The 25,555-nt window shown below is 38.9% G+C and overlaps 1 protein-coding gene across 1 annotated transcript; it reads right to left on the bottom strand.

The window, feature by feature from the left end:
• Positions 1–9,117: 9,117 nt before the first annotated feature.
• On the bottom strand, positions 9,118–24,970 carry LOC120738823 (protein-glutamine gamma-glutamyltransferase K-like). Its single transcript, XM_040040316.1, has 14 exons — positions 24,858–24,970; positions 19,637–19,920; positions 19,329–19,520; positions 15,357–15,608; positions 14,097–14,215; positions 13,897–14,004; positions 13,430–13,607; positions 13,207–13,345; positions 12,652–12,844; positions 12,305–12,458; positions 11,887–12,171; positions 10,234–10,394; positions 9,999–10,135; positions 9,118–9,898 (listed from the first exon to the last, which is right to left on the bottom strand). Exons 2-14 carry the CDS (start codon positions 19,917–19,919, stop codon positions 9,739–9,741), a joined length of 2,361 nt encoding a protein of 786 aa, XP_039896250.1. The 5' UTR covers position 19,920; positions 24,858–24,970; the 3' UTR covers positions 9,118–9,738.
• Between the last annotated feature and the right edge of the window lie 585 nt (positions 24,971–25,555).

A 25,555-nucleotide genomic window follows, 5' to 3' on the forward strand; every position in this document is an offset into this window, starting at 1 on the left:
GATGTGCATTAGGAGTTCTAACCTTTTCACTGACTGTGTTGAAAACGCAGCTTGAGTGCTGCTCTTTAATAGTGCCACACTCTGTCTCTGCAAATGCTCAGGGATGGTCTTTTATGAGAAATTGCTCTGGATAAACAGCAAGGGGTTCATCAGGTCAACGGTGTCTGTAAAAAATGCCCTCAAAATACAGCGGACAGGTTTAAGTGAATTTGCTGAACAAAGTGCTACTGTTACATGGAGACAAATAACTACTGTATGTCACAGGTAAATTGATTTATTACTCAGGAGAAACATCAGACAGAAAGATGAGCATAGTGGCTATCAGAAAAAAATCAAATCTGATCAAAGTGCAAGCAACCTGCCTTTTCAAATCACATCCAGTGACTGGCTTCTGTCTAAGCAGACAAAGGTACAAACCAGAGAAGCATTAGACCACAGGAGTAAAACTGTATAATATATGCAGTCAGAGATCTACACTTAAAATTCTGTAAATGGAACAGCTATGAAAAAAAGCCCTCATACAAGCGCTGCAATTTAGCCACCACAATATTAAATGCACTTGTTATACCGAACAGCCTTTACTAAGAGTCACCACACCATGTTGGTTGCTTCATATACAGGCAGGGCCACCAAACATTTACACACATACGAAGTGGCAGAATCAATTTGTTCCACCTTGAACCACTATAAACAGTTTTCCAATGTCTTCCAACTATTAAAACTTTGGCCCTGACTTCCACTTGCCTTTCACAGTGTAACCAATCAAATGACTGCTACACCTAGAGGAAACTGTTAGAGACAGAGATAGATTTCTGTTATTTCCCGTTTTATTTTCCCGTCTTTGCCCCAATCCCTAAAACTAAAACATCAAAGACTTGAATGCTGTCGACAGTGTGCGCAGCCTGTATTTCAGTTCTCATTTCATCTTCGACTTCATAGAATAAAAATTACATAATGATATACTGAGCCAAGCTCTTACCGCGGACACCTAAAAACACACCAGAATTTGGCCTCAGAAAACTCATGTGTAGTAATGAATAAATAACAAAAAAATGCAGTATTTTTCAAGCTTTTAAATGTTGACTTTTTTCTATTATGACTTGAGGGTCTCTGAATTTTAGAGTAATTGTTAAAAAAAGGAGGATGGACACATTACACTGTTCCCTTGAAACTTGTAATGGGCATTTCAATATTTGTATAACTTTTAAAGCTAATGATTTCTTAAGTGACAGATAAATTGATAATAAAAAAAAAATGGTTTAGAACAGTCCTAAGAAAACCAGTAATTACAACCCAGAGCTCCTCACCACTCATAAGCTTTCAATTAAAGGAAGTAGGCCTTGTCTACATTTTGTGTTGCATAACAAATGGGAAACTGGGCTGCTTTAAGTTTCAGAAACAACAATTCAAAATGGAACTTCATTATGTAAAACAGCAAACTCAATTGCACATCTCTGCGGGGGAAGCCACTCACATTAATCAGCACACATCCCATCAGCATCTGACACACAACAGCCCAACAATGAGTGTCAGACATGAGAGCTTAATTACCTCTGCTCGGAGTCGGGCTCAAAAACTGCTCCACAGACATCACTGAAACTTCCTGTATGATCAGGCAATTGGCCAAGGTAGAACTTAACACTACAGTAACACTAGGGAAAACAATACTCGGGGTCAGTGGCACATGTTAAATTTTTGCAGCTATCTGCAGTGAACACTTCTTGCTTTTGGATTGGTTGCTTTAAATATAGGGACCAGGTCTGCAATCATTTGCAGTCAGCTGGCAAAGTGACTTTGATGTATCACAAACATACTGCCTGCAATATGTTTGTGATTAGCTGTGATAAATTAGTGAAACCTGTTGCCATCTACACACATATTCACATTAAGTACTTAGATTCAGTCCATCCAGAACCACAGATTTACACATTCAGGAAGTCTTCTATATCCGCAGTGCTTTTATACAGGAGTAGAACCAGAAGTTCCCTGATACAAGTTCCCTAATGCAAAGAGACACATCCCAGATGAGTTGCTCTCTGTGACAAATTGCCATTGAGCAGCAAAGGTCCAATCACTGCATGCAGGAGACAGGATTCAGCACAGCCCAAGTCTTTTATTTTGATTTATCCAAGCCTCAGTTCTACAGCTTAACAATTCTAAGCTCTTTGGAGCACTAGTAGCCTCTACCAGCATCAAACTAAAGTCCCCCTAATTGGCAGTTGGCAGCACTTTATACCCAGGTGCTGAAAAGCCACATCCTCCTCATAACCTGGGGTGTTTCCACACCTTCCCAAAAAGACAATTGGTGATAATAATATTTTTATGTTATATTATATATATATTAAATCTATTCATCAACCTATATTTACATTTAAAACATATAATTTATTTTATTTTATTTAACATTTATTTATACAGGTAGTCCCATTGAGATCCAATGTCTCATTTGCAAGAGACCTGTTCCAAAATAACACCATCAACCTACAAATACCAAGCAACACCCCCACCCAACCCTCCTTGGTCTCTCCCAGAACTTTTAAATAGTGTTCAGACCCTCAGGGACACATTTGCCCAAACATCCTGGAGAACACAAAGGAGAAAAGAGGTAAGTGATTGCTACACACACACACAAAAATCTGTTTGCACTTAAACTCAGCACCCATATCCGCAGTAATTGCACAAAAACAATTACACTAAAACACAAAAATCAATTAATCTGGGGCCAATCTCATTGTTTTAGCATCTGTCCACCATACACTAAGTAGATGATCAAGTGCCTGGAATGCATATAATTAAAATTTTCAGTAAATAATCAATATGTCATAGTTTGCTGTGTGGCAGGCAGGATGAAAGACCCAAATTCAGGACTCAAGACGGAGAAATAAAGTCAAAAGGCAGCTTTTATTGCTGGAAAAAAAATAACATTAAATACAAAACTAAACTAGGAACTTCAACTAGAAAACAAATCAGAAACTGTAAACCTGGCTATGGCTGGAAACACAGCATAAAAGACAAAAAGCAAAGGAAAACACACAAATATATATACACAAACAGGACAGCGAGCGTATGGGGAACAGGTGGTAACACAGCTGGGACAAATCAGACCTAACAAGACTAAGGAAGCAAAGCAGAATACAATGACAAAAGACAAAAGCTGTCAAAGTAAAACAGGAGCTATAACACAGAGATGCGGGCTTGACCCTGAGACAGAGGCATGAACTGTGGGACAGGAAAAAAAGCCCACAGTAGACATAACACGGACACAGGGAAGGCACATTGACCGAAACTAGAAGCTAGAACAACAAAAAAAAAATAACCTGAAAAGAACTAAAGCCATGAATAACAATACTTAAGAAATATAAATTAAACACAAAACACTGGGTCACTTACAGGACACAATAAGCATTTAAGAGTTGTCAGGGTGCTAACTAAAGTGTAAATGTGCCCTGAAATGCATCCAGTATTAGTTATAACAAAGATAGAAATTACAGTAAACAAGTGACAAAACACCTTTGTTACACTCCCATCGTTGCAGACTGACTCTTGTTGAAATTGTTGGCAATCTGTCTGTGTTTACAAATAACCTAAAGCTTCATTTGGGAATATCACAAAACTGGTTATCAACTTTCTCATTAAGCTAAAATAACTATGACAAAAATATAACACTCCTACAGATAGGAAAACAGATTAATGCTGCAGAAAATCCTTAAACTTGGGCTCTTAGCACATAGATCAGTAAAATAAAGATTTTAGACTTAGTTAATTATTTTATCATTTAGTGCATTTATTTGTAATGTGACAGCTGCACATTAGAACTCTGAAACTTTTAATTGTAATTATTTAAACATTAATTTTTGCTGTCTCATAGCCGAATCAAAGAGATGTTGAAAACACTTTGTCAGCAGATCAAACTAAAATAGATTTTATTGACTGGACAGGTATTCTTCGTAAGTGTGTTCTGTGTTCCAGTAGCTGCAATTTCACCAGTGTAAAAGAGTCTCAGCAGCAGATTTACAATCAAGTACAAAGGTTTGTATTTTTACATTTTCTGCATCACCAGCTTAATTAGCAATACCATTTTGCCTTGACAATGCAGTGCTTCATTCGGTGGTTTTAATAAGGTATGGCTTAACAAAACAACTTGCACGCATAAAGCATATTTCCCCAGGAGGAAAGTCGTACTGTGCTTAAAACACACTCTAAATGAAAGATTCATTGAAAACGTGGCACTTCTTGCCAATTATCAACTGAAAGTCAGAACATAACCTGCTCCTGGCCAGGTAATGTATTCAAAATAAGTTACCACGGTGATTTAGTAGATAAAAAGGGACCGGCTTTTGTGATACAGAAAACTTTGGCATTGAGGTCGACAAACCTTGCTCAACCATTAATCTATCTTCTTAGTACATCCCTCAGGCGATCAGTGCAGTCACCTTAAGATTGAAAATGATCACCCAGATGTTAAGGATGTTGCATGCTCCACTTCTGAGCCACTAGTTGGTTGCTGCAACTACTTGTCACTGAATGTGAAATAATTCCGTGCAATCAGTGGGCCGCATAGGGTCAGTGATTGCTCCGGAGCCGCAGGTTGCCGACCCCTGCACTAGTGTATAAGGTAAACAAGTTTATTTATGTATGTAAAAGCAATTTTATTAGTTTGACTTGACCCTTTTGATTAGCAAGTATTTTTTACAAATAGCCATTACAATGCGTCTTTGGATATATTCACATTTGTTTTATTCTTTTTTATTCTTTTTTTTTCCTTATTGTTCATCTTTTCTATAAAAAAAATTGAGACAAATTAAATTGTCTTTGTGTGGTTTGGTTCAGCAGTCTGTTTCCCACATTATTGTGTACATTACTAATGTTGCATAGAATACCATTACTCTTGCGTGTCCTTGAATGCACGGGTTCTCTACTTGTCTGGCACTACATTAAGAGATTTTAATGGCTTAGCACAGCAGGCATGGGTTAGTCAACCTTTATGCATATTCAAAACATGTAAAGATAGATTTAGAGAACTCTGCAGCCTTATTGAATGCATTTATGCTCTGAGTGCTTTTAGTTCAGAGACATGTAGGACATTTGCTTTTACCTTTGAAGGTTTTTTTCCCAGGTGTTGCCCACATGCTGCATGGTCATCAGAACTAAAACACTGGTTAACCATACTATTAGTGAGTAATCATTCACAAAGTGGTGGATTAGCACTCCTTGCACATGCTCACATTTTTCTTTTCTTTTTTTCAGACAATAGATCATGACAGACACTCCTTAAACACTTTTTCTATGCACTTATTAATTATTAACATGTACTTAGTAAAATAAAAGAAAGGGTCATGCTGGATCTAATAAACATGAGTAGAATGGTCCAGCAAAAAAAAAAAAAATACACATTTGTACATTTGGTCACAGCTGTTCAGTGTTGAGCTGATCTTAATATATTAACATGTTGCTTTTGTTTTTGTTCCTTTGTTTCAGTAGGGTCCTGCTGACATGCATGCTGGCTTTTAGGCACAGCTTACTGGCCTCCCAAGTGCAACAAAGCTACCCCTAATGTTACGGATCACCTGGGCTTGGTGACCTTGCAAATAACTACAGTGAACAAAGTGCATTTTTTGCTTTTGTGGATATATAATCAGTCAATATAATATATGCAGTCGAAGTCCCATTTGTAAAAACCCCTGGGCCATGTGGGTACTAAGTGTATGTTTTCTTTTGTTGTGCTGTGCTTTGTCCTGCAGGTGCTGATCAGAGCATGTATAGCTGCATGAGCTACGCCTGGGCCTGGTGTGTTCAGCTGTAAAAGCTCATTCATTCCTGCACTATGCATCTAAAAGACTTGTCCAGTTCTATGACAGCATGTGGTTTATTTTTTGTGCTTTCCATAAGCACTAGCAACCACCCAGACCTGCTTTACACTTCTTTTTCTTTTCTTTCTATACTTTTCCTTTTTCTGGAATCATTCAATCTTTTAGGGACATTTTACCAACTTTATGCTGATGACATTCAGTCCTAAATCTCTTTTAAGCTTCGCTAGCAGAAGGTCCATCCTTGTTGATTGCTTAATCCAGGCTGGTTACTTGAAGTCTAATAATGATCTTGTTTTAAATTCCAAGAAGACTGAGACTGTGATTATAGCTCCTCCTGAATTACATCCAAACATCAGTCAAGTGATTGCTTCCTTTTGCTCATCTGCAATGTCACATGTGCAATATTTGATTCCTCTCTGGGCTTTGGCTTACATGTAAAATCTATTTCTCATTCCTGTTTCTTACATTTAAGTAACATTTGCAAATTGTGAGCAATAGTCTCCTCAGTGGAACTGGAGAAAACTATTCATGCATTTGTATCATCGTGCCTAGATTACTGCAATGCCCGTTACCAGCTCAAACAAATAATCTCGTTCACACCTCCCCGCTATACAAACTGACAGACTATTAACACTTTCTAGTAAGTGAACTCACATTGCTTCTATTTTATATTCTTTACATTGGCTCCCAGCAGATTTCAGGGTTTGTTTTAAAATTCTTGTACTTATATGCAGAGAACTAGTTCCAGTTGATTTATCTTAGCTTCTTATCAAACACACCACTGCTTCCAGTCTTTGATCACAGGCTTGTGGTAGTCTACTTGAAGAAGATGGTGTGAGCTTTTAGGATAAGCTTAGACAAATATGTCCATTCCCCCAACTGCTGACTCTAGTTGCTGTCCATGGTGCTGATCAAATCTAGAATGATGCTATAGATAATATTGAGAATTGCTATATGCTATATATTGCTTTTGCACCTACTGTGTGTGTGTGTGTGTGTGTGTGTGTGTGTGTGTGTGTGTGTGTGTGTGTGTGTGTGTGTATGTGTATGTGTGTGTGTGTGTGTGTGTGTGTGTTACAGAGAGAGAAAGGGAGAGAATAAGAGAAGCTCGATTGCTCCAGTACAACATGGTGGTATGGGCCCAATAAGAAAATCTGCCCTGGGACCTAACTCAGAGTTGTTACACCTGTGGAGAGAAAACTACTGGGAAAGCAAGATGAAAGTAGCCTTTTGTGAAGGAAGTAGTTTGTGTACAGGAGGTAACCTTGGGAAAAAAACAGGACTGGAGCCAAACACTGTACTTGATATGTTTTCATACCACTGCAAACAGCACACTCCAGTAAACAAATAAAACTGGAGTGGCTGTAGGCTATGTGAACACCTACAAGTGGTTTGGCTGTGGAGAGATTCAGTTTGCTTTTACCAGTTTGTTTGGATAGTTTGATATATAAACAGACCGTCTGTAACTAACCATAGTGATTTGAAAACTGCTACATTGGAAATTGATGGAAATACTGAAGGTCGGTGAAAGCAGGGACAGCAGCATCTACACTTCCTCAGAAAGCTAAGATCATTTAATAGAGAAAGACATTGATGAAACAGTTTCATAAATCCAACAGACTCTGTCCTTCTGTGTTATTTGTTGATTTAGAAATTTCTATGTGAAAAGAAAACCTCACTGAAACCTTCGGAAAGAGTGAAGAGCTCAGAGGAAGAGCGACAAAGCGGGTGACGTTTTCCAACGCGTTTATGTTCACCACTTGTTAATTTTACACACCACAGCTGTAGCTGTATGTACTTATTTCCTGTGATGTGCCATTACTGAGTCAACATAGCTTCACTGGCTATTCTGGGTCTGTGCTAGCATTTTGTTGTAGTTAATATCAAAGCAATTGACAGCGTTAAAGCAAATACACAGTTATGTTGTTTCAGTTTCTTTATGTTGCATGGTGGGATCCTCATAACTGGTGAGTCAATGTTATTTGCATGTTTCCACATACTGCTCTGAAATGCGGTTCAAAACAACCACATCTCACGACCATGGCTTATTGAGATTTTGGTTCATTTCACAGTCTGTTTCTAGGTTTGATTGACAGTGTGTAGAACAAACTCCCAGAAAGTTTAAAAGTCAGCAGGAACAGCAGCAGCAGCCACAGCAAGCAATTCAACAGATAGTTTGTGGGAATTTTTTTGACAGTGACAGTGAAACCCACCCACACTGCAGCTGCTGATGCCACTGTAAAGGACAAAAACAAATACCCCACCGATGCATTTCTTCCAAGGGCACATAATCCAGTTTATTGGCAGAGATGATGCAATGCATATCCTCACCTTTATAGCGCTCTATAAGTGCAACAGCTATGTTGTGTAAATGGATTTTTGCCAAGGTTGAAGAGACAATTTGCAAAAAGAGAAGCCAACGCTGTGTTAGACAAGGTGCTTATGTATAGAGAAGAGCTTGTATGAATGGGTGCGAGTGTTTGAGTGCTCAGTTAGAATGAAAAAAAGCTATATAAGTACTAGGCCATTTACCAAGGCTGTAGAGCAGTGGACTCAATACACACCCTTGTGGGGAGTCAGCACTCAGTGTTTGAGTGCATTCTTTGCATTCCGATGGTCTTTGGCATACTTTTAATTATAACAAGTAGTTATTTGAGTTACCATTGGCTTGAAGCTGCCTGAACGCTCTTCTCTACATTCATCATCAAGAATTTTCGTCTAGAGAACGGATACTCACTGGATATTTTCTTTTTTGTATAATTTTCTGTAAACTCTAGAGACTGTTGTATGGGGAAAACCCAGTAGATTTTTAAAAATACTCCAGCCAGCCTATTTGCCACCAACAAACAACATTCAAGCACATGCTAAATAGTTTAACACTGGCAACTCTTCCATTGAAAAAAAAAAAATTCTTAGCAGAGACACAGAGAACTTTTGACAGCAGCTGCATAACAATGGACACACACTGACATTAAAAATCAATAAATCACAGAATAAGACATAATTTTAATAAGTGGCATTTTATTAATATAATAGCATTTAAGTAGTGATTTGATATTTAAATGATTCTTTTGGCATCACATAATAAACAAAATAAATATATATATAAAAATAGAATCAAAGACATAAATATTAAGCCAGTCTTTACATAAGCACATCTCTTTCATTAAAACCAGCAGATGGTCCAACCTCAGCATCTACTGTGGGTCCCCAGACTGTTTCCTAATCATAGTAACCACATACTTTCATATGCATACTTTTTGCATATTCCAAGAAAACGTGAGGTGCTTATGTGGTGTGTTGATTATGTCTCTATTGCACTGGTTGGTTTAGAATAATGTTCAATACTTCTTTTTTTTTTTTTTTTGCAAGTCTAGAAGCATACAAGATGAGGAAATGTGAGTAATTGTCAGTTTAGTTCAATACATCAATACATGTCAGTGCTAGCTATAGTGCTTGATCGGCTGTCAGAGCACAATGATGATATTTACAATGCTTACATAAGATTTCATAAAAAGTCATGATAAAAACTTTCTGGTTCCACATGGTCACCTTTGCAAGAGCAAACATGTTCCAAAGAGGTTTTATGGATGCTGCCTTGTTCAATGTAGTGTAGAAGCATGTTGCAAGAGTTTGAGCATTAAGATGTAAGGACATTTTTATGCAGTTTAATACTGGTTTTCTTATTGTAGAAACAGTCTATTCTCTGTAACAGCCCATAAACGCCACCATGTTATCAAATATTTTATGGTTACGCGTGGTTATAAGTAATTTTAATATTCTACTGCAAAAATAAATCAGTACTGTGCTTTGTGAAAAAAATACTGGCTTATCATATAGAAGGCAAAAAGCAGAAAAAAAGACACAATCAGTGCCTATATAAAGGAAATAACTGTCAGCATTCAGCCTCAAAGTGGCTCTATTATCACTATAGAGGGGCGTTGCTTTTCTCCTCCACAGTGATGTCACTCACACCATGAACCTGCGTGAGCTGCTTACAGTCCAGTGAAGCTAGTAATTTTCTCGTTCCAGAAAGGGTGGGGACGAACTGCTCAGTGAGAGACACAGAAGCGTGGCTGCCAATATCTCTGAGGGTAGGACAGGAAATGACAGTAGCAATCACAAAAGAGATAGCTAGACAAGGTATTTTAAAAAAAACACAGTATAAAGTATATTATTCCTCCTTACCCATAATTTATCATTCGAGCAGTCAGAAGGCCAAGTCCTTCCACATGGAATATCACTGCTTTCAGCACTTGTGGCAGTGGATTAGTAAATGAAATCTCTACTGACATCTTCTTTCCTACCACAGCCTTCCCCAGTGGCTATTTGACAAAAAAACAGAAAGAAAACAACTTTAGATATAGATTTATATCTTAATCTTCTTTCCTGTAATAATCACCTGATTAACTACATGGCTTACTTTAATGATGAGGTCTGGTGTTCTGAGTCGGAAACTGAACTGAGTAGCAAGGATCTGCTGTGTTTCTGTGACCCTGCCTGATACTGTAAGCATCAGGGCAGCCTGATCCATCAGTTTGTCCTTGTAGTCTTTGTATTCCAGGGCCCACTCCAGAGTCTTTTCTGTAGACAACAGAATAGTGAAGATGGCCTTTATAATTAGTGATATATATATATATATATATATTAGTGGCTGGTTGCTCACAAACAGAATAAAAGAAATCATTCTCTCTATAAAAAGAGGAGAATAAATCAAATAATTGTATTGGGGCGACCGTGGCTGGGAATCGCATCTGTAACCGGAAGGTCGCCGGTTCGATCCCTGGGCTCTCTGTCCTGGTCGTTGTGTCCCTGGGCAAGCCACTTTACCCTACCGCCTACTGGTGTTGGCCGATGGCGCGATATGGCAGCCTCGCTTCTGTCAGTCTGCCTGAATAGTGGTATTGTAAAGCCTTGAAAAGCGCTATATAAATGCAATCCATTATTAGTAATTATTGGGCAAATGTACTCCTCCTCTGTTCAAAGGCAGAATGCAGAAGGTGGGTGGTATTGTCCACAACTGACTCAAAGCTGGACAGTGATCTCTGTTCTAACATTGCCTCCACAGTGTCCAACTAGAGCCCAACAACCTAGCCTGCCCTTTCCTGTAGATAAAGTTAGTGTTCAGAGTGTAGTCAAGTTTATTGTATACTTATAGCACATGACTATCTACAGGACATGACAGCCAACCCTATGTTGACTGGCTGTTGGAAAAAAGGGATTTCTCCAGAAATCCAGCACCATCTCCTTAGTTTGTAATTATTCAGGTGCAGTCGGTACCTCCCACACTACCCCTCAAAGTCACTCACTGGTTTCCTGTATTCTGCCTCCTTAATCCCCTCAATGAATGCGAATGCAACTGTATCATCCCAAAATTTGACAGAACTTGGTATTGTAATGTTAGGCACCAGTACATTATAATTTTTTACAATAATTTACCTGCAACCATTGTCAGCAGATGTTTTCAAACATATTTAGCTTCATAATATTATATCAAGTTAATCTTTTTTTTTAATATATATATTTTTTGGCTTTTTTTGGGCTTTATTGGACAGATACAGTGAAGATTGACAGGAAAGCTACACCTAGTCATCATTGATTCCTTTTATAACATATATGGATACAATGTATGGGCACCGCTGAGGGCAGAAAGCATCTCCAAGTCTCAAGCCAGCTTGAAAAGACTGGATTGCAAACGGTGGATTAGGAATGATTGAGTTTCTCTCTGGAGTGGAGGAATTCAAGTAATCTAGGGATTTGTTCACAAGTGGGAGAAGAATGGACCGTGTATTGTCAGATATTTCGGTGTCATGTCTGTGTGGTGATGCAGTGGTAACGGCAGAGATGAGCCCAAAGGCTTCCCCTCTTCATAAGTTTAAGACTATGGAGTCACGCAGTGGAAATTGGCTTCTTCAAAAAGGTGTCTGCCCTTGCCCATAGAGATGGTGGTGGAGGGAAAAAGGACTACGATCCAGACTTCAGTAAGTAATAGAAAAAATATTTATTCTGCTTGTGAGATAAGCCTTGTGATCTTGCTGATGAAAAAAAGTCATCCAAAATGAAATGCTCCACTCACCCTCATTGGGAAGTACTTCTATATCTGTCGTGTCAGTTCTGACTGTAGCTTTGTGGACACCGGTGTAGTACATGACTGACACCTGGCTGTGCAGACTGACACTGCGTTGCTGTGAACTGCTGTTTTTCAACGTGATCATCAGCTCTGCATCTTTTCCCATTTTAGGACCTTCACCATCTAGCGTAACTTCTAAAGAGACATCCTGAGCTGTAGGAGATGAATAAGCTTTTGCTTTGGAGCCAAAGCTACATGCTGTTTCCACAGCAATGCGTTCCTCATTTGAGCCTGAGAATGACAAGAAATATTGAGATAATTGAATAAGTTATCCAACAATAATATCTCAGTTATAGCTCTTTTTAAATTTTTTTGTGATCTCCTTTAAGTCTAAGTAAGTGTCTGCTTTTTTGTTTGATGCTACCTTCAGGATGTTTGTAAAGGTGGGTGATATCACTGCGTTCATTAGAGCCAACTGCTTTGGTGCTGATGGAGATGCCCACAATCTTTTTCTCACTGTATATTTGAGTGAAGGTCCCATCTGCATTCTTCTGCCAGTAGATTTTATCACTGTTCACCTGAGATATCGATGAGACAGACCATGAGAGAGAGATGGGGTTAGAAAATAAAGTCCCCACCACAAAGGAAGCTGTCATGCATATATTTAATGCGTGCCATATGAATCCTTATCAGTATACAGTGTTTTCATATCTACTATGATAAATGTCTTCTACCTTCCCAAAACACAGTAAAGAAGAATATTTCACAAACCTCAGCAAACACAAAAGCTGTGTCACGTTTCAGGTAGACCTGACCATAGCGCACAGCGGCGAGAGAAGCAGGGCCACAACAGTAGGTGCCCTGGCTGGTCTCTTGAGGCGTTGCGTCGACAGCCTGCCATCCTCCGTGGCCAGGAGGTAAGTCCTTACGAGCCATCCAGCAGTCATTCCACACATGGAAGTTCCTTCAGAAAACAATTATGGTTGGTAAACTAAAGTTATAGTGAAAACAGCTGTGGAAATTTTAGTTCTGCGTAAATCTGTCAAGTACTATGAGGTTTCTGTGGGTAGTTTTTAAAACCTGTTGTAACAATTTTAAAGTAAATCAACCACATACCAATGTATAAATGAAGACACATGTGCTGATGTTGCCATCTTTGTATCGTCAGACTTAAATTATTAGGCTATACCACTTATCTTTTAGTTGTTTCCAAATACTGGTTGCTTGTACCACTGAGGAGTAACTTTAGATTAAGCCACTAGAGTCATGCAACGCTTAACTTCCTTCTTTGTAAGTCAAGGTAAATGTGACATATGGTGAACATACCAAATTGAGTCCACATTGAGGTTCTCTATAGGCTCCAGGTTCTCATCCAGGTACACATCTGTTGTCAATGAAACATCTGTGTCATGTGCTGAGCTGAAGTTGGTCACGGTTCGGGTGGGAATGCCTAAACACCGTAAAACTGAAAAGAAGACAATGGGTTTAATATCGTATCAGCCACTTAGTTTGATCAAATAAACATATTGTAAGCTGAAAAAAGTCTAACCTGTAGTGACTACACCAGCAAAGACCCAGCATTGGCCATATTTAACAGGGCTTCCATTCTTTTTGTGGTATTCCTCGAGGATTTCTACACTTCCACTCCACACTGTTGGAGAAGTTCCATTTGAATAATCTCCTGACCAGTTTCCCTCCAAAACACCTTGGTCATCAGGGGAGTTTACCTGAGAAATAAAGGAAGTGTTTCATGTTTTCATGGTTGACTTTAAGGACAATACCCGAAATACCTTAAGTTAGCTAGGTTTTCTGTTTATTAATTCAAATCTGGACATTTGTTTTTTGCATTTGCATTTAATCCATAGTGTGCAGCCACCATTTGGTCACTTGGTATCCACTCCAGCTTTCAGCCACTGCCTGCGTTTAGGGGACTATGATATGGCATATGCGGTTTAACACATTTTACTGTTTGTTGTATGTCCAGTGATGTCGTTGTTAGTTGGGATCCCGTCTCACCATTGCTGAGATGATTCGCACCACATTAACTGGGTCACCCCACCCAGATGGAGAAGTTCCACTCTTTTCCATGACAAAGAGGCAAGCAGCCAGAATCCTGTCATTAAACTGATATCAAATGAAAGGAAAACATGAGGAGACCATGTCAGTTTCGACCGCTAAGCTTGGTCATTAAACATTAAGATTCAGAGCTCCCTCACCTGTCCGTAGTTCCATGTCCTCGCTCCAATTTGATCCTTTGTGCCATAGTAGATTTGTCCAGTGTCATTTAGGATGTACTCTTGCCTTTCATCTTCAGAATCCATGTACACAATGTCATCTGACAGAAAATAGGAAAGGCTAAATTTTTAACTGGAAATAACACAAGGTCACTCTGAAGCATAGACTCTACAAGTAGGCTTTATCTTCTAAATTTGGTTTCTTTTCTATCACAGTTTCATGGTATTTTTACCACTCTAAATGTCTTTTATTAAACTGTCTGAGTCATTCTTGAAGGCTGTCTGTGGAGATTTATTTTGAACTGATGACAAGGGTATATCCATACTGTGCTTGTTGTATAAGAGCACCTCCTACACATATATTTGGAAACGATGGCATACGTCTGTTGTCGTCTGGTGACGCTTGTAATTTTTGTACTGAACTTTTGAGAGGTTCAGTAGTTGTCATTTTAGGGGCTGTCACTGCTTTGTATAGGGCATTATTTCAGAGAAATAGTGTGGTATTTTTGGAAAGATACACTCACTACAACATAAGAAGATGAAGCTGAACAGAAGGAGGGAGATGCTGGCAAGAAAAATACTCTTGCTAGCAGCATAACCTGAACATGTTATATTTAGTGATAACTGTGGGAAGATACTGCTATTTAGCAGAAAAGATAGTAGCACCATAAGTGACCAGCCTACCACAAACAACACTGCAAACAAAAACTAACCCTTTAAAGCCTAAACAAAAAACTAATTTGTTTAAAAAAAAAAAAAGTAATTTCCATATATGATTTTTAATTTGTGTTGTATTTGATACATCTGGCTTTTTTTTTCTTGTTGTGTAACTTCTTTAGATTTTTCAGGGGGAAAAAATCACACTGATGATTTTGAAGTCACAAAAAACTCACAAGAAACTGTATGTATCAAATATGATACACTAGGTGATTTAATAATTTTTTTTTATTTGCCATTCTCAATATGAGAATTTGATTTTCTTATTTAACACTATGCCAGAGGACTTTATTCCAAAAAACTCCAAGTATGCAATTCAAATTCTGTATTAAATTTACACAATAACCTACACAATAGCCTGACGTGGACCAACTTAGAAATGTAACTGCACATCACCATCACCACCCACAACCCACACAGGTATAAATACTGGTAGCAGGGTTGGCCACTTGCATAGGCTGCATTATAGGCTCTGCATAGATTCATTCCAGAAGTATAAATTAACCATAAGATGTCCATATTTACCTTGACACCAGGGGTTAAACAATATGTAGATGTCATTGGCAGGGTCATGTGTGGAACTTGCCGATCCATTTTGATTATTTGTTTCCACTGTGAGTTGATATCGGCCAATGACGGCTGTGGCTGGAGAATTCACCAACAGTTTTATCTTTTTGTCCTCCTGTTTCACAACAGCAGCCTCCCAGCGATCACCCTCCAGCTTCGCCACCAGTGGGATGATTACATGAGTTCCCTTTGCCACTACTGCCAATGGACCTTAGTAGGTGAAAAAGAAAAGAAAAAAAGTGTTACTGGCTGTTATTCATAACATGCCCAAACAGGTACTGTGCTTTTTTTTTAAGAATCACTTCCCTCAATTAAAACCACACCTGCATTCCCAGAGTATGTTTGAACAACAGAAACTAAAAAGAAGGAACACAGAAAGCTCTGTCCTGACAAGCTGTCTACACACACACACACACACACACACACACACACACACACACACACACACACACACACACACCTTGCATGACAGCATTTGATCTCAGACCAGCTGTACTATAAAAGTCTCCATGTTTTCAGCTTCACTGTTACTGCACTATCTTGACGTTTGAAGTTAGTGTGGCCTCATCATTATCAAAAGAAAGCTTGATCTTCAAAGACAACAAAAAAATAGTGTTTTCTATAATATATAAACTCACAATTTCCCACAGTACAAACAGCTGAAATGTTCAATTTGTTGCCACATTAAGGAGCTCTCCTTCTAAAGTGATTGTGGAAAACAACAGCTTTCCATGGCTATCACTCTCTACCCTCAGTGGGTGTGACCTTGTCTTGACTGTGTTTTCAAATGCCTTAAGAGAACTGATTTGCTTTTCTCCAGTTTCACCCTGAGATGTTTATCTGATTCAGTCATGGACAGACAGGCCACTGATTTTGTGTGACAAAAGGAATCGAAAGCGGCTCGCAAAGACATGAGGAAAATGAATGAAACGGCCATTGTTAAGAAAAAAGTAGTTGCCTCTGCATTATAGTGACCAAGAGGGAGGGAAAAAACAGACAGGAGATGCCAGGACGCCATAATGACTTACTGGCTGATGGGAAAGCAGCAGCTGTGCACCACTAGCCACCACGAGTGATAAAGATAGCAAGTTCATTAACATGGACAAAGACTACACCTTTACATAACCACTGAGGGACTCTAACCCAGTGACAGCTACTCGAGACTCTAACTCTGGTTCAGGGAAGACTTTATGATTTTCTTTTATAAAAACAAAAGAGAGCAAGAGAGAAACAGAGGGAGAAAAACATAACACTCTCAGGCGCACAGCTCTGAGTGTGAACACATAAGCCCCTCCCACCTGCTGTCTAAACCTTCTGTTTTCATGAGGCTGCCAATCAGAAGAAAATTGACTTAAAGGGATGTTACCAGGAAAGGAGAAAAGTTAATACAGCTTTTTTGTTGTTGTTTTTTCCCAAACAGTGGATGAAATGTTGGGGTTCAACATAACTCATGATAAGATAAATTGGGATATTTTAAACTAAGAATCAAGAAAGAGTTACTAAGGCCTCTGTAGCTGAGTCCAAGAATGAAAAAATATCCTTGGAAAGGAGCAAGACTCCTTTATAATTCGACAAGCTTGTTAAATCTAACGGATAAATATGCATGATAAGTGCTGTAGATATTCAAGGAGACCAGTTGATGAAGCCTTCTGTTTTCGGTGGCTATTGCTCAATAATTGGGACATAAATTATACCAGTGCACAAAAGAACTGTAATTAGCAGATGGCCATGACATTTTCAGACACTTCTGGGTATAAATGAGCAAAACCCAAAAAGTCTGATGATAATTGTTAAAGAGTTTACTCCTAATTGATGAGTAACTGCCACAACTTGACATTCTTACACTCTTGTTTTGTATCTTCAGTTTATGGTTTCCTGCTGCGCACGGCCTGCATTTCTGCAAAGCAACAGTAAACAGCTGCTGGCTAAAGATTCTAAAGACAACTATTCCTAGAAATATTGAGATTTGATAGTTCCAGGGTGTATTAACCCTTTTGTTTACTGCCAGGCCTTTTCTCTGCCTTACAGGGGGAAAGAACAGAGGAGAAAAAACTGTCAACGTGCAGTTCACTGTGCCTGACACTTTCATTTTGTCAGGTGTGACGAGAATCACCTCCTTAAAATTTTTTGCAGGGCTTCCGAACCAAAAGGTCAGAGCATCTGTCAACTGTCACTCTCTTTCGCCTAAAAAACTCCTCGACTATTTAAAACAGTGTGTCGTTTTAGGCTGTGCTGTGATTAGCTTTTGTGCTGTGTGTCTGATGTGTCTCAGGGTACAGTCTTTAGACTGAATATAGGGTACTGTAAGCATGCCTGAAAACAGAGAGCTGGGGGCAATTTAGTTAGTAATGCAGTGCCATTCTGGAGAGCGGTGTTATGGTTTTCAAAAGCATAAAAACTGGCATTGTCTGCTGCTTTTGTTCTCCTGCTTATTGGTGGTATTACAGATGGCTTTTTAAATTAGTGTTCACGTTGAATGTCGCTGTTGTTTTTGTCTCAAATTATGGATAAAATAAGTTAGAACTATATATTTTTTCCCTCTAAATGCAAAATCTAGATTTTAAAATGTATACATTATTATTCTGTCACTTTACCAAAACAAAACCTTTCATTAAACAGTGCATTATAGAGCCCACCTTTTCTGTAGCAGCAGCACTGTAATTATTCTACTTAAGTGTCCCTAACTTGCTATCACACACAGCTGTAATTGTAAGATCTATATTGGTTTTCCCTGTCTGACAGCATTCAATTCTCACAAGCAGTGTGCAGAGACAGGCATGCACACTGGGTAAACAGGTGGCGTCCGAGGCTCATGCAGCTGGCAGTGGCAGCAGTGATAGTGAATTCTCAGTAGAAGGGATCTCTAGTATCAGCAGGACTGAAGACTGCATCTGTAAAACACTCTCCCAGGACCATAGCAACCCCAACTGTTACCATAGCAATCTGAACTAAAAAATCCCCTTCTCTCATCCACAGCCTTCCCATATATCTATAAGTATCTATTTCACACATCTATGCAGCCTCAACACACAATCAGCAAAAAAAACACAGTACAAGATGTGAGCATAAAAGAAAAAATGTCCTTTTTTTGTAAATTAGAGAGCTTCTACTCTCCGGAGAGCCATTTATAATGAATGAATGGGCCCTATAAGACCTGCAGTCCAAAACCTTTGATGCAATCCCCAGCAACTTCTTGAAATTGGCACTAAAAACAAGTCAGCATGTATGCATTCCCATGTTAAAATGCCCAATTTCAGCTGTGAGAACAAGTTTGGAGCCTGCAAAAGAAACAAACAACTATTGTAGTTTCTAGGGCTAACTTAACTTTACAAAGCTGTCCAGTGGATTTTTTAATTTAAATACCGTGCCTTGACTTCAGATAACACAGGCAGCTGTTGCTGATAGTGATCTCCTATTTTACTGTAATTATTTGAGAAGTAATATCATCTGGTTTATGGATGCATCTTGGTGCTTAACTACTGCAGAAAAGAAATACTTCACAGGAGAATAAGAAAACAAAATTTCACTGCATTTCATTGAGTTTCAGTTCAGTTCAGGAATATAATCAATACTGTAACTACAAACAATTAAAAATGGGGCTGCTTTGTCTGGAAGTGCATGTAGAAAAAAGAAAAAAGAAAAAGCAATTTAGCTCCATTCATTCCTATTCACAGTAGACTATATTAGAACAGGCTCCCCACTATATGCACTGTATCATGTGCTGCTCTGCACAAGATTTCAGGAAAACATGTGAGTATGTTGTGACCAGTTTGGATCCTTCCCATCCAGTTTCATACTCTGGCTCTAAATATTTCAGGCTAGTCTTGGATGAAATTCAGTCAAATTAGAAATTTTCTGTTGCCCCAAAAAACAAAACAACACTATAACATGTATTACTTTTATAAAAGTCTCCATTCACTTCTCACAAACCTGTTTTAAGGTCGAGATGAAGCTCATCGGAGGAGGGGTTGAAAGGTCGAGATAAGGTTATCCACATCTCAAAACTCTGCCCCCTGCGGATGATTAAATTATCACTTTGGTAGAGATGAGTGTGATGCTCTGTGCGATTCGCCCCTGATTTGCTTTTCAGGAGGTCTATTGACTTCACTTTGAGAAGGACTTCTGAAGAAAAGAAAAGAAAAAACATAGGACACGTTGAAGTATTTCATATTGTTGGCATTTCTTCTCTTTTTTGGGGGGGGGGGTAAACAGTGGCTATATGGAGTCTCTCTAATCACCGTCAAGCTCTTTGTCACCAGGCACAGGTTTCTCATCGTTTCCCCCGTCCTCCTTACCCGGCCCATCAGCCAGCGTGACCTCAGTGTCTATGGCATCATCATGCTTGGGACAGCAGCATGGGCAGACCTTACGCAGCCACTCCTTGCATGCATTTCCTTTTTTAACATTGTTTTCCTTTGGCTCTTCTTTTTCTGCCTCTGTGTCCTCCCCAAATCCAAAAGTGACAGATGGAAAGCGACCTACTGCAGATCTGCCTCTTGCTGATCGCCTCTCTGCAGGCATTCTGGAGAGAAAAAAATGATAAAGAACAACAATTAGATAATCAATGACTTTGGTATTAATAATAGTTAACATCCCAGCCTTTACAAATGCTTCTATGCATATATTTCTTTTCACAACTGTTCATAAAATGGTCATAAATGATCAAGGTACCAAGTAAGCGATCTAAAAGGTAATCCATTGTCACTGTGAACAAAGACAAGAAGGGTCTTTTCATCAGCTAAGTTCAGCAGTATTTTTAATCCATCAAAGCTTCAGTATCTTATGATCTAAGCTCACCGGCTCATTACTGATGGATTCTATGCATCATGTCTTTGCTTCAGTGTGAGAAATTGCTGATTTAAGTCCTTTGAAATAAATTTAAAAAACCGGAACATAATCTTGCAGTGAAACTCTACCCTAACATATTATTTCCCAGAGTGCAACATCTGGGCAGGGAAAAAGAAGAAAATGGTAATGGCATGGTAATCTCAAGAAAGTATTATAAATATTACATGTTATTCATATTAAACTGCAACCATTTCTACTGTTTATTGGTTATAGTCAGTGATTTCAGTGTTGCTTGACTGCTTACAGATAGTCTTTCAACAATTTCTTTATCTTAGCTAACCATCTGAACGACTGAATGGCTGCTTTTAAATGGAGAATATTCATTATCCATTACCATTATCCATAAGAATGTCTATTAACTGGAGAAACATGTCTGGATTTCTGCTGCAACATTCGGTGTAAACAACATGAAAACGTCCATGATCTATCTTGCCTTGAAACAACAATTCATGCTGCTGGTAATAATGTCATAGTGTGCGTGATATTTTCGTAACACACCTCAGGCCCCCTTAATACTGACTGAACATTTTTTAAATGCCAGAGTCTACCTGAGCATATTGCTGACCACGATCGCCTCTTTATGAGTCAAATTGGACAGTGATTGGACTCATCTCCAACGGGGATGAGTCTGCCTACAGGAGGGTGGTTGAACGTCTGGAGATTATTGTGGACTTCAGGAAGCACACAGCCCCACTCCCCCCCATCATCCTGACTGACACCCTCATCACCACTGTGGACTCATTCCACTTCCTGGGTACCACCATCACCCAGGACCTCAAGTGGGAGCCCACCATCACCTCCATCATGAAGAAGGCCCAGCAGAGGATGTACTTCCTGAGGCAGCTGAAGAAATTCAACCTGCCAACACAGACGATGATGCAATTCTACACTGCAATCATCGAGTCCATCCTCACCTCCTCCATCACCGTGTGGTACGCTGGAGCCACTATCAGGGACAAACAGAGACTGCAGCATGTTGTGCGCTATGCTGAGAAGGTGATTGGCTGCAGACTCCCATCTCTGCAGGACCTTTACACCTCCCGGACACTGGGGCGTGCAGCTCGGATCACAGCTGACCCTTCTCACTCTGGACACAGTCTGTTTGACCTGCTCCCCTCAGGCAAAAGGCTCTGGTCCATTTGGACCAAAACCTCTCACCATAAGAACAGTTTCTTCCCCCCTGCTGTTGGACTCATGAACAATAACCATATGACTGTTCACACCACAAACACATGACTCTATACTGTGTTCTCTGCATCTGTTCCATTTTTGCACTGATCATCACTTATGTTTATTTAAGTGTTGTCTTACAGTATGTTTTGCACTAAGTACCGCAGCAATTTCCCAATGCTGTAAACCTGCTCAACATTTGGCAATAAAACCCTTTCTGATTCTGAAATGGAGCACCAACCTTGAAAATGTGGTGGAATGGGAGCTTTTAATTACATCCACAAATTTGTAGGAGCTAACGATGCTATCACATCATTATGAACCAAAAACTGTGAGGAATATTCGTTCCTTCATTTATGAATCATTGATTTGTTTTCAAGGAGAAACTCAAATGTGTGTTTTGATTCAGCCTAGTCTGTCTCTAAATCTTTAAACTACTTTGTTCAACTTAGTTCTGTATGCACAAAGAATGATTCCCCCCCCCCGGCAAGACTTAGGAGGGGTGTTTTGACTCTGCAGTAGGCTACCCACAGGAGACTTCTGTAGCTGATCCTCTGAAGCTGATTTATGAGTCTGTGAAAGCATTTGGGTGGTCCTCTGGGGAACTGAGCACATGTTCTTATCCACAGCTGTGCAATGACAAAGAATTTTGTCATTGCAAATTTCAAAGAACACAGTCGTTTGTCACCTCTTAAGAAGAAACATTACACACAGGGTACATTTCTCAGGTGAACTACAATCATCACAACCATTTCACTCCCTCTCTCTGTGCTTTGCTCACTTCACTCTGATTTGTCTTGCACATTTTTCTTCCTTCGAAGAAATACTATAAACCTTCTAAAAGCCTTTCACACCCACACTTTACATTCCTCGACATCAGCGACTGTTTCATTTTCACCAAATAGGTTCAAACAATAATAAGACTGACAATGAGTTCTGTTCTTATTCATATGTCGAGAATCTGAGGGGTTAAAATTGAAAGCAGCCTCAGCATTGGTGACGAAACACCTCCACCCAGGTAGGAAATGGGCGTCATATTTACTGCTGGCAGATAGCCAACTAAAAACTGCTTAACAAAACAACGTAGAAACAAAGACACACATGTATCTACACACACAGAAACTGATTTATTGCCTAGCAACAAAACACTTTTTAAAAATATATGTATGTGTATATATATTGTACTCCACACAGCTACATTTATTAAAGATACAGTGGTTTTTTCCCCCCTTTTTCTACAGTCAATACGGCAAATCAATTTGTTCAATCAAGGTTCAAGAGAAGTAACCAGAATACCTACAATGTTGTGCCATTACAGTTTTAGCAGACTTGTATTCTACTGATATTTTCTCTGTTTAAAGAGTTTAATTTGACACAAACAATGTAAAGCTTCAGCTGTTGAACTAATTTTCTAACTAAATAAGTATAAACATATAAAAACACAACTGTTTTCATTCTTGTTTAGAGAAACTGAAGATCCTTTTTGCCTACAGAGCATTTTAACAGCATGTGCTGAAAGGTCTGCTAAAACGCTACTTCTTTTTAAAATGTTTGAAATTGTTATAAGTTAATTCAAGATGGGTCATCCATTCAAGTCATCATTTCTAGTAAAAAAAAAAAAGAATATCGACACATTTACAAAGTTATAAAGTTATCTAAAAATAAGCATGCAAATAACCTAAAATAATTGCAGAAAATCCTCCTGCACTGAATAGCAGGAGCTAACGTAAATGTCAATAGCTTTGCATATATTTGTTGAAAACAAAAGAATCGAATACGATAAAAGTTATCCATCGAGATTGGCCCACAGTGGGTACAATGGACCAGACAAAATCTATATTCTAGATGACAGCACTTACTAATTACTCTCGATACACTCGCTCTATAATAGCTGGGATAGATTACAGCCTGCCCGCGACCCTGCTAAGCATAAGCAGAAGAGAATGGATGGGTGAATGGATAAATGTACTCATTGTCTATACTTTCCTTTCTTTTAGAAAACAACACATATTCTCAAAACTAGAAATTTAAGGATAATAACAAGACCGTGATAAAGAGCCCCAGAAACCTTTTATGAACTTCATATCCAGATTTTTGTGATGAACTAGACTATTGTTCTGCAAAATTTAGTTAATCACGCAGCGGCACAACAACATATAAGATATGCTTAACTTGGTTTTTGGAAATAAATCCATTTGGATGTTTATCTGGTTAGAGGGCAGTAGCCCAGGCAAACTCATTCAACCTCACCACCACACCTATGTCCAGTTTAGAATCACCACTTAACTGAACATTCACATCTGTGAACTTACCAAAAGAAAGAATGCACGTGCACAGAGGCTTGAACCTTGAACGTTACTGGGGTAACAGTGCTGACCAGCACACTTTTATTGTTTGTTGATTTAGTATAGTAAAAATCCCATGCCAGCAGAATGGCTAAAACGTTAAATTAAGCTGTTTTTTCACCCTCCACTTGACACTTAATAAGTTACATCTGTATAGTAGGCCTGTATGAGGGCCTACTATAGGTTTAGGAGACACACAGAATAGACATAGCTCCTGTTAGTTTGCTTGCAGGATGGTGTTATATTAAATAATCTGTCAAATGTAAAATTTTGAGATAAGGGGAACTTTCATGAAGCTCCCCATCAGTGAGAAGGAGACAGCCGATTGTCATTACTTCTTCAGCTGCTGTTTTACACTCTAACTAATCAGAGCATATTTTCTCTGGCTGGCAGTGGCACATCTTAGATGACTGAACCAATGAGCAACTGAAACTGGCATTTATTTAATGATAGTCAAATGTCAGATTCTTAGTTTACCCTCATGACTTTAGCAGTTGATGTAAAAGACCCGAGTGTTATTTATTAAAGCTGGGTATTTTCCTTCAGGAGGGTGCTGAGCAGTAAGCATCCACAGCTGCACTCATGACCTCTTTGACCACAGGACCGTTTGTTTTGAAACACAAGGAGAAGTTCTGATATCTATTTCGCATTACAATTAAACTCACAGGAAATGATCACTGTATTTATTGAACTGTTATGCGTAATTTGGCAAATCTAATAGCTATTAAGGTGCTACTGTGAATCATATCTAATATGTACAGCATACAGATATTTTTTGAGGAATTCCCTGTGAAGAAAAATACATTAATGTAAAAAACTGATTGACAGCAAGAGCTAATTTCGCAGGAAATAGAAATGTCAATGAACCTTTTCATTATTTTTTCATTAATACACAATCCTGACATGGCAACTGAGGTAGCAATACGTAACTGCGTTAGAGCCATACTCCTTTTCCCTATTAATGAATTACTTGGTTGAAAAAACTAATGTTTAGAAGAACAATTGAATGAATGTGAGCTAAATACAGTAAACATTGTTAGGAACACAAAGTGTAAATCTGTCTGAGCTACATAGCAAGTATAGAGTTCAAACTCACTCAGTTCAGTTTGAGAAGAAATGTGAAAGAAATGCAGTCTGGAGGGAGAAACCTTGTCTTCAATGTGCCTTTCTCTTTCTTAAACAAGCTCCAACTTCGGAGCTGCTTTAAATACTTGGCTAAGACTCAGGGGACACGCCTTTCTGTTGCACATGGAGCAGTCGGGCCAGATATTTCTCCAGACGCTGAAGCAACAACAGAAATTATTTAGGCATGGCACAAGCAGCCTTTTAAATATTACGAGAGAAAATAAATTTTTCTTGTCACTCTTGGTATGAACTATATCGGATAAGTTATGCAAAAACTGACATTGTCTCCTGTTTCAACGATTTTAGTTAGTAACAAATTTTCACCTGTGCCTCTCCCACTTTCACACAAAACAGGTTAATCCTCGGTAAGACAGTGACGACACACCTCCCTGCTGCACTAGCATCAATCATGTCAAATGTTTAACCAGAAGCCAACGTCAGAGCAGGTGAAATCAAACATCCACTTAAAATTTTTTCCACTATTGGAAAATATGACAGTTTGAGAAACTGAGCTAGTTTCTTGTTCTCTTTAGTATTTTTCATCTTAATTATGTTAAAAAGTTCATTGTTTTTTAACATATGGAAAATGAATAAGTTAAGAAGAAGTTTGAATGGTTGTCTGTGTTGTTGACCCTGCGACAGCCCTCTTCCTCTATGGCAGCTGGCACC

The sequence above is a fragment of the Simochromis diagramma genome, unplaced genomic scaffold, assembly GCF_900408965.1.
Source record: "Simochromis diagramma unplaced genomic scaffold, fSimDia1.1 OVJJ01000026.1, whole genome shotgun sequence".
Classification (NCBI taxonomy): Eukaryota; Metazoa; Chordata; class Actinopteri; order Cichliformes; family Cichlidae; genus Simochromis; species Simochromis diagramma.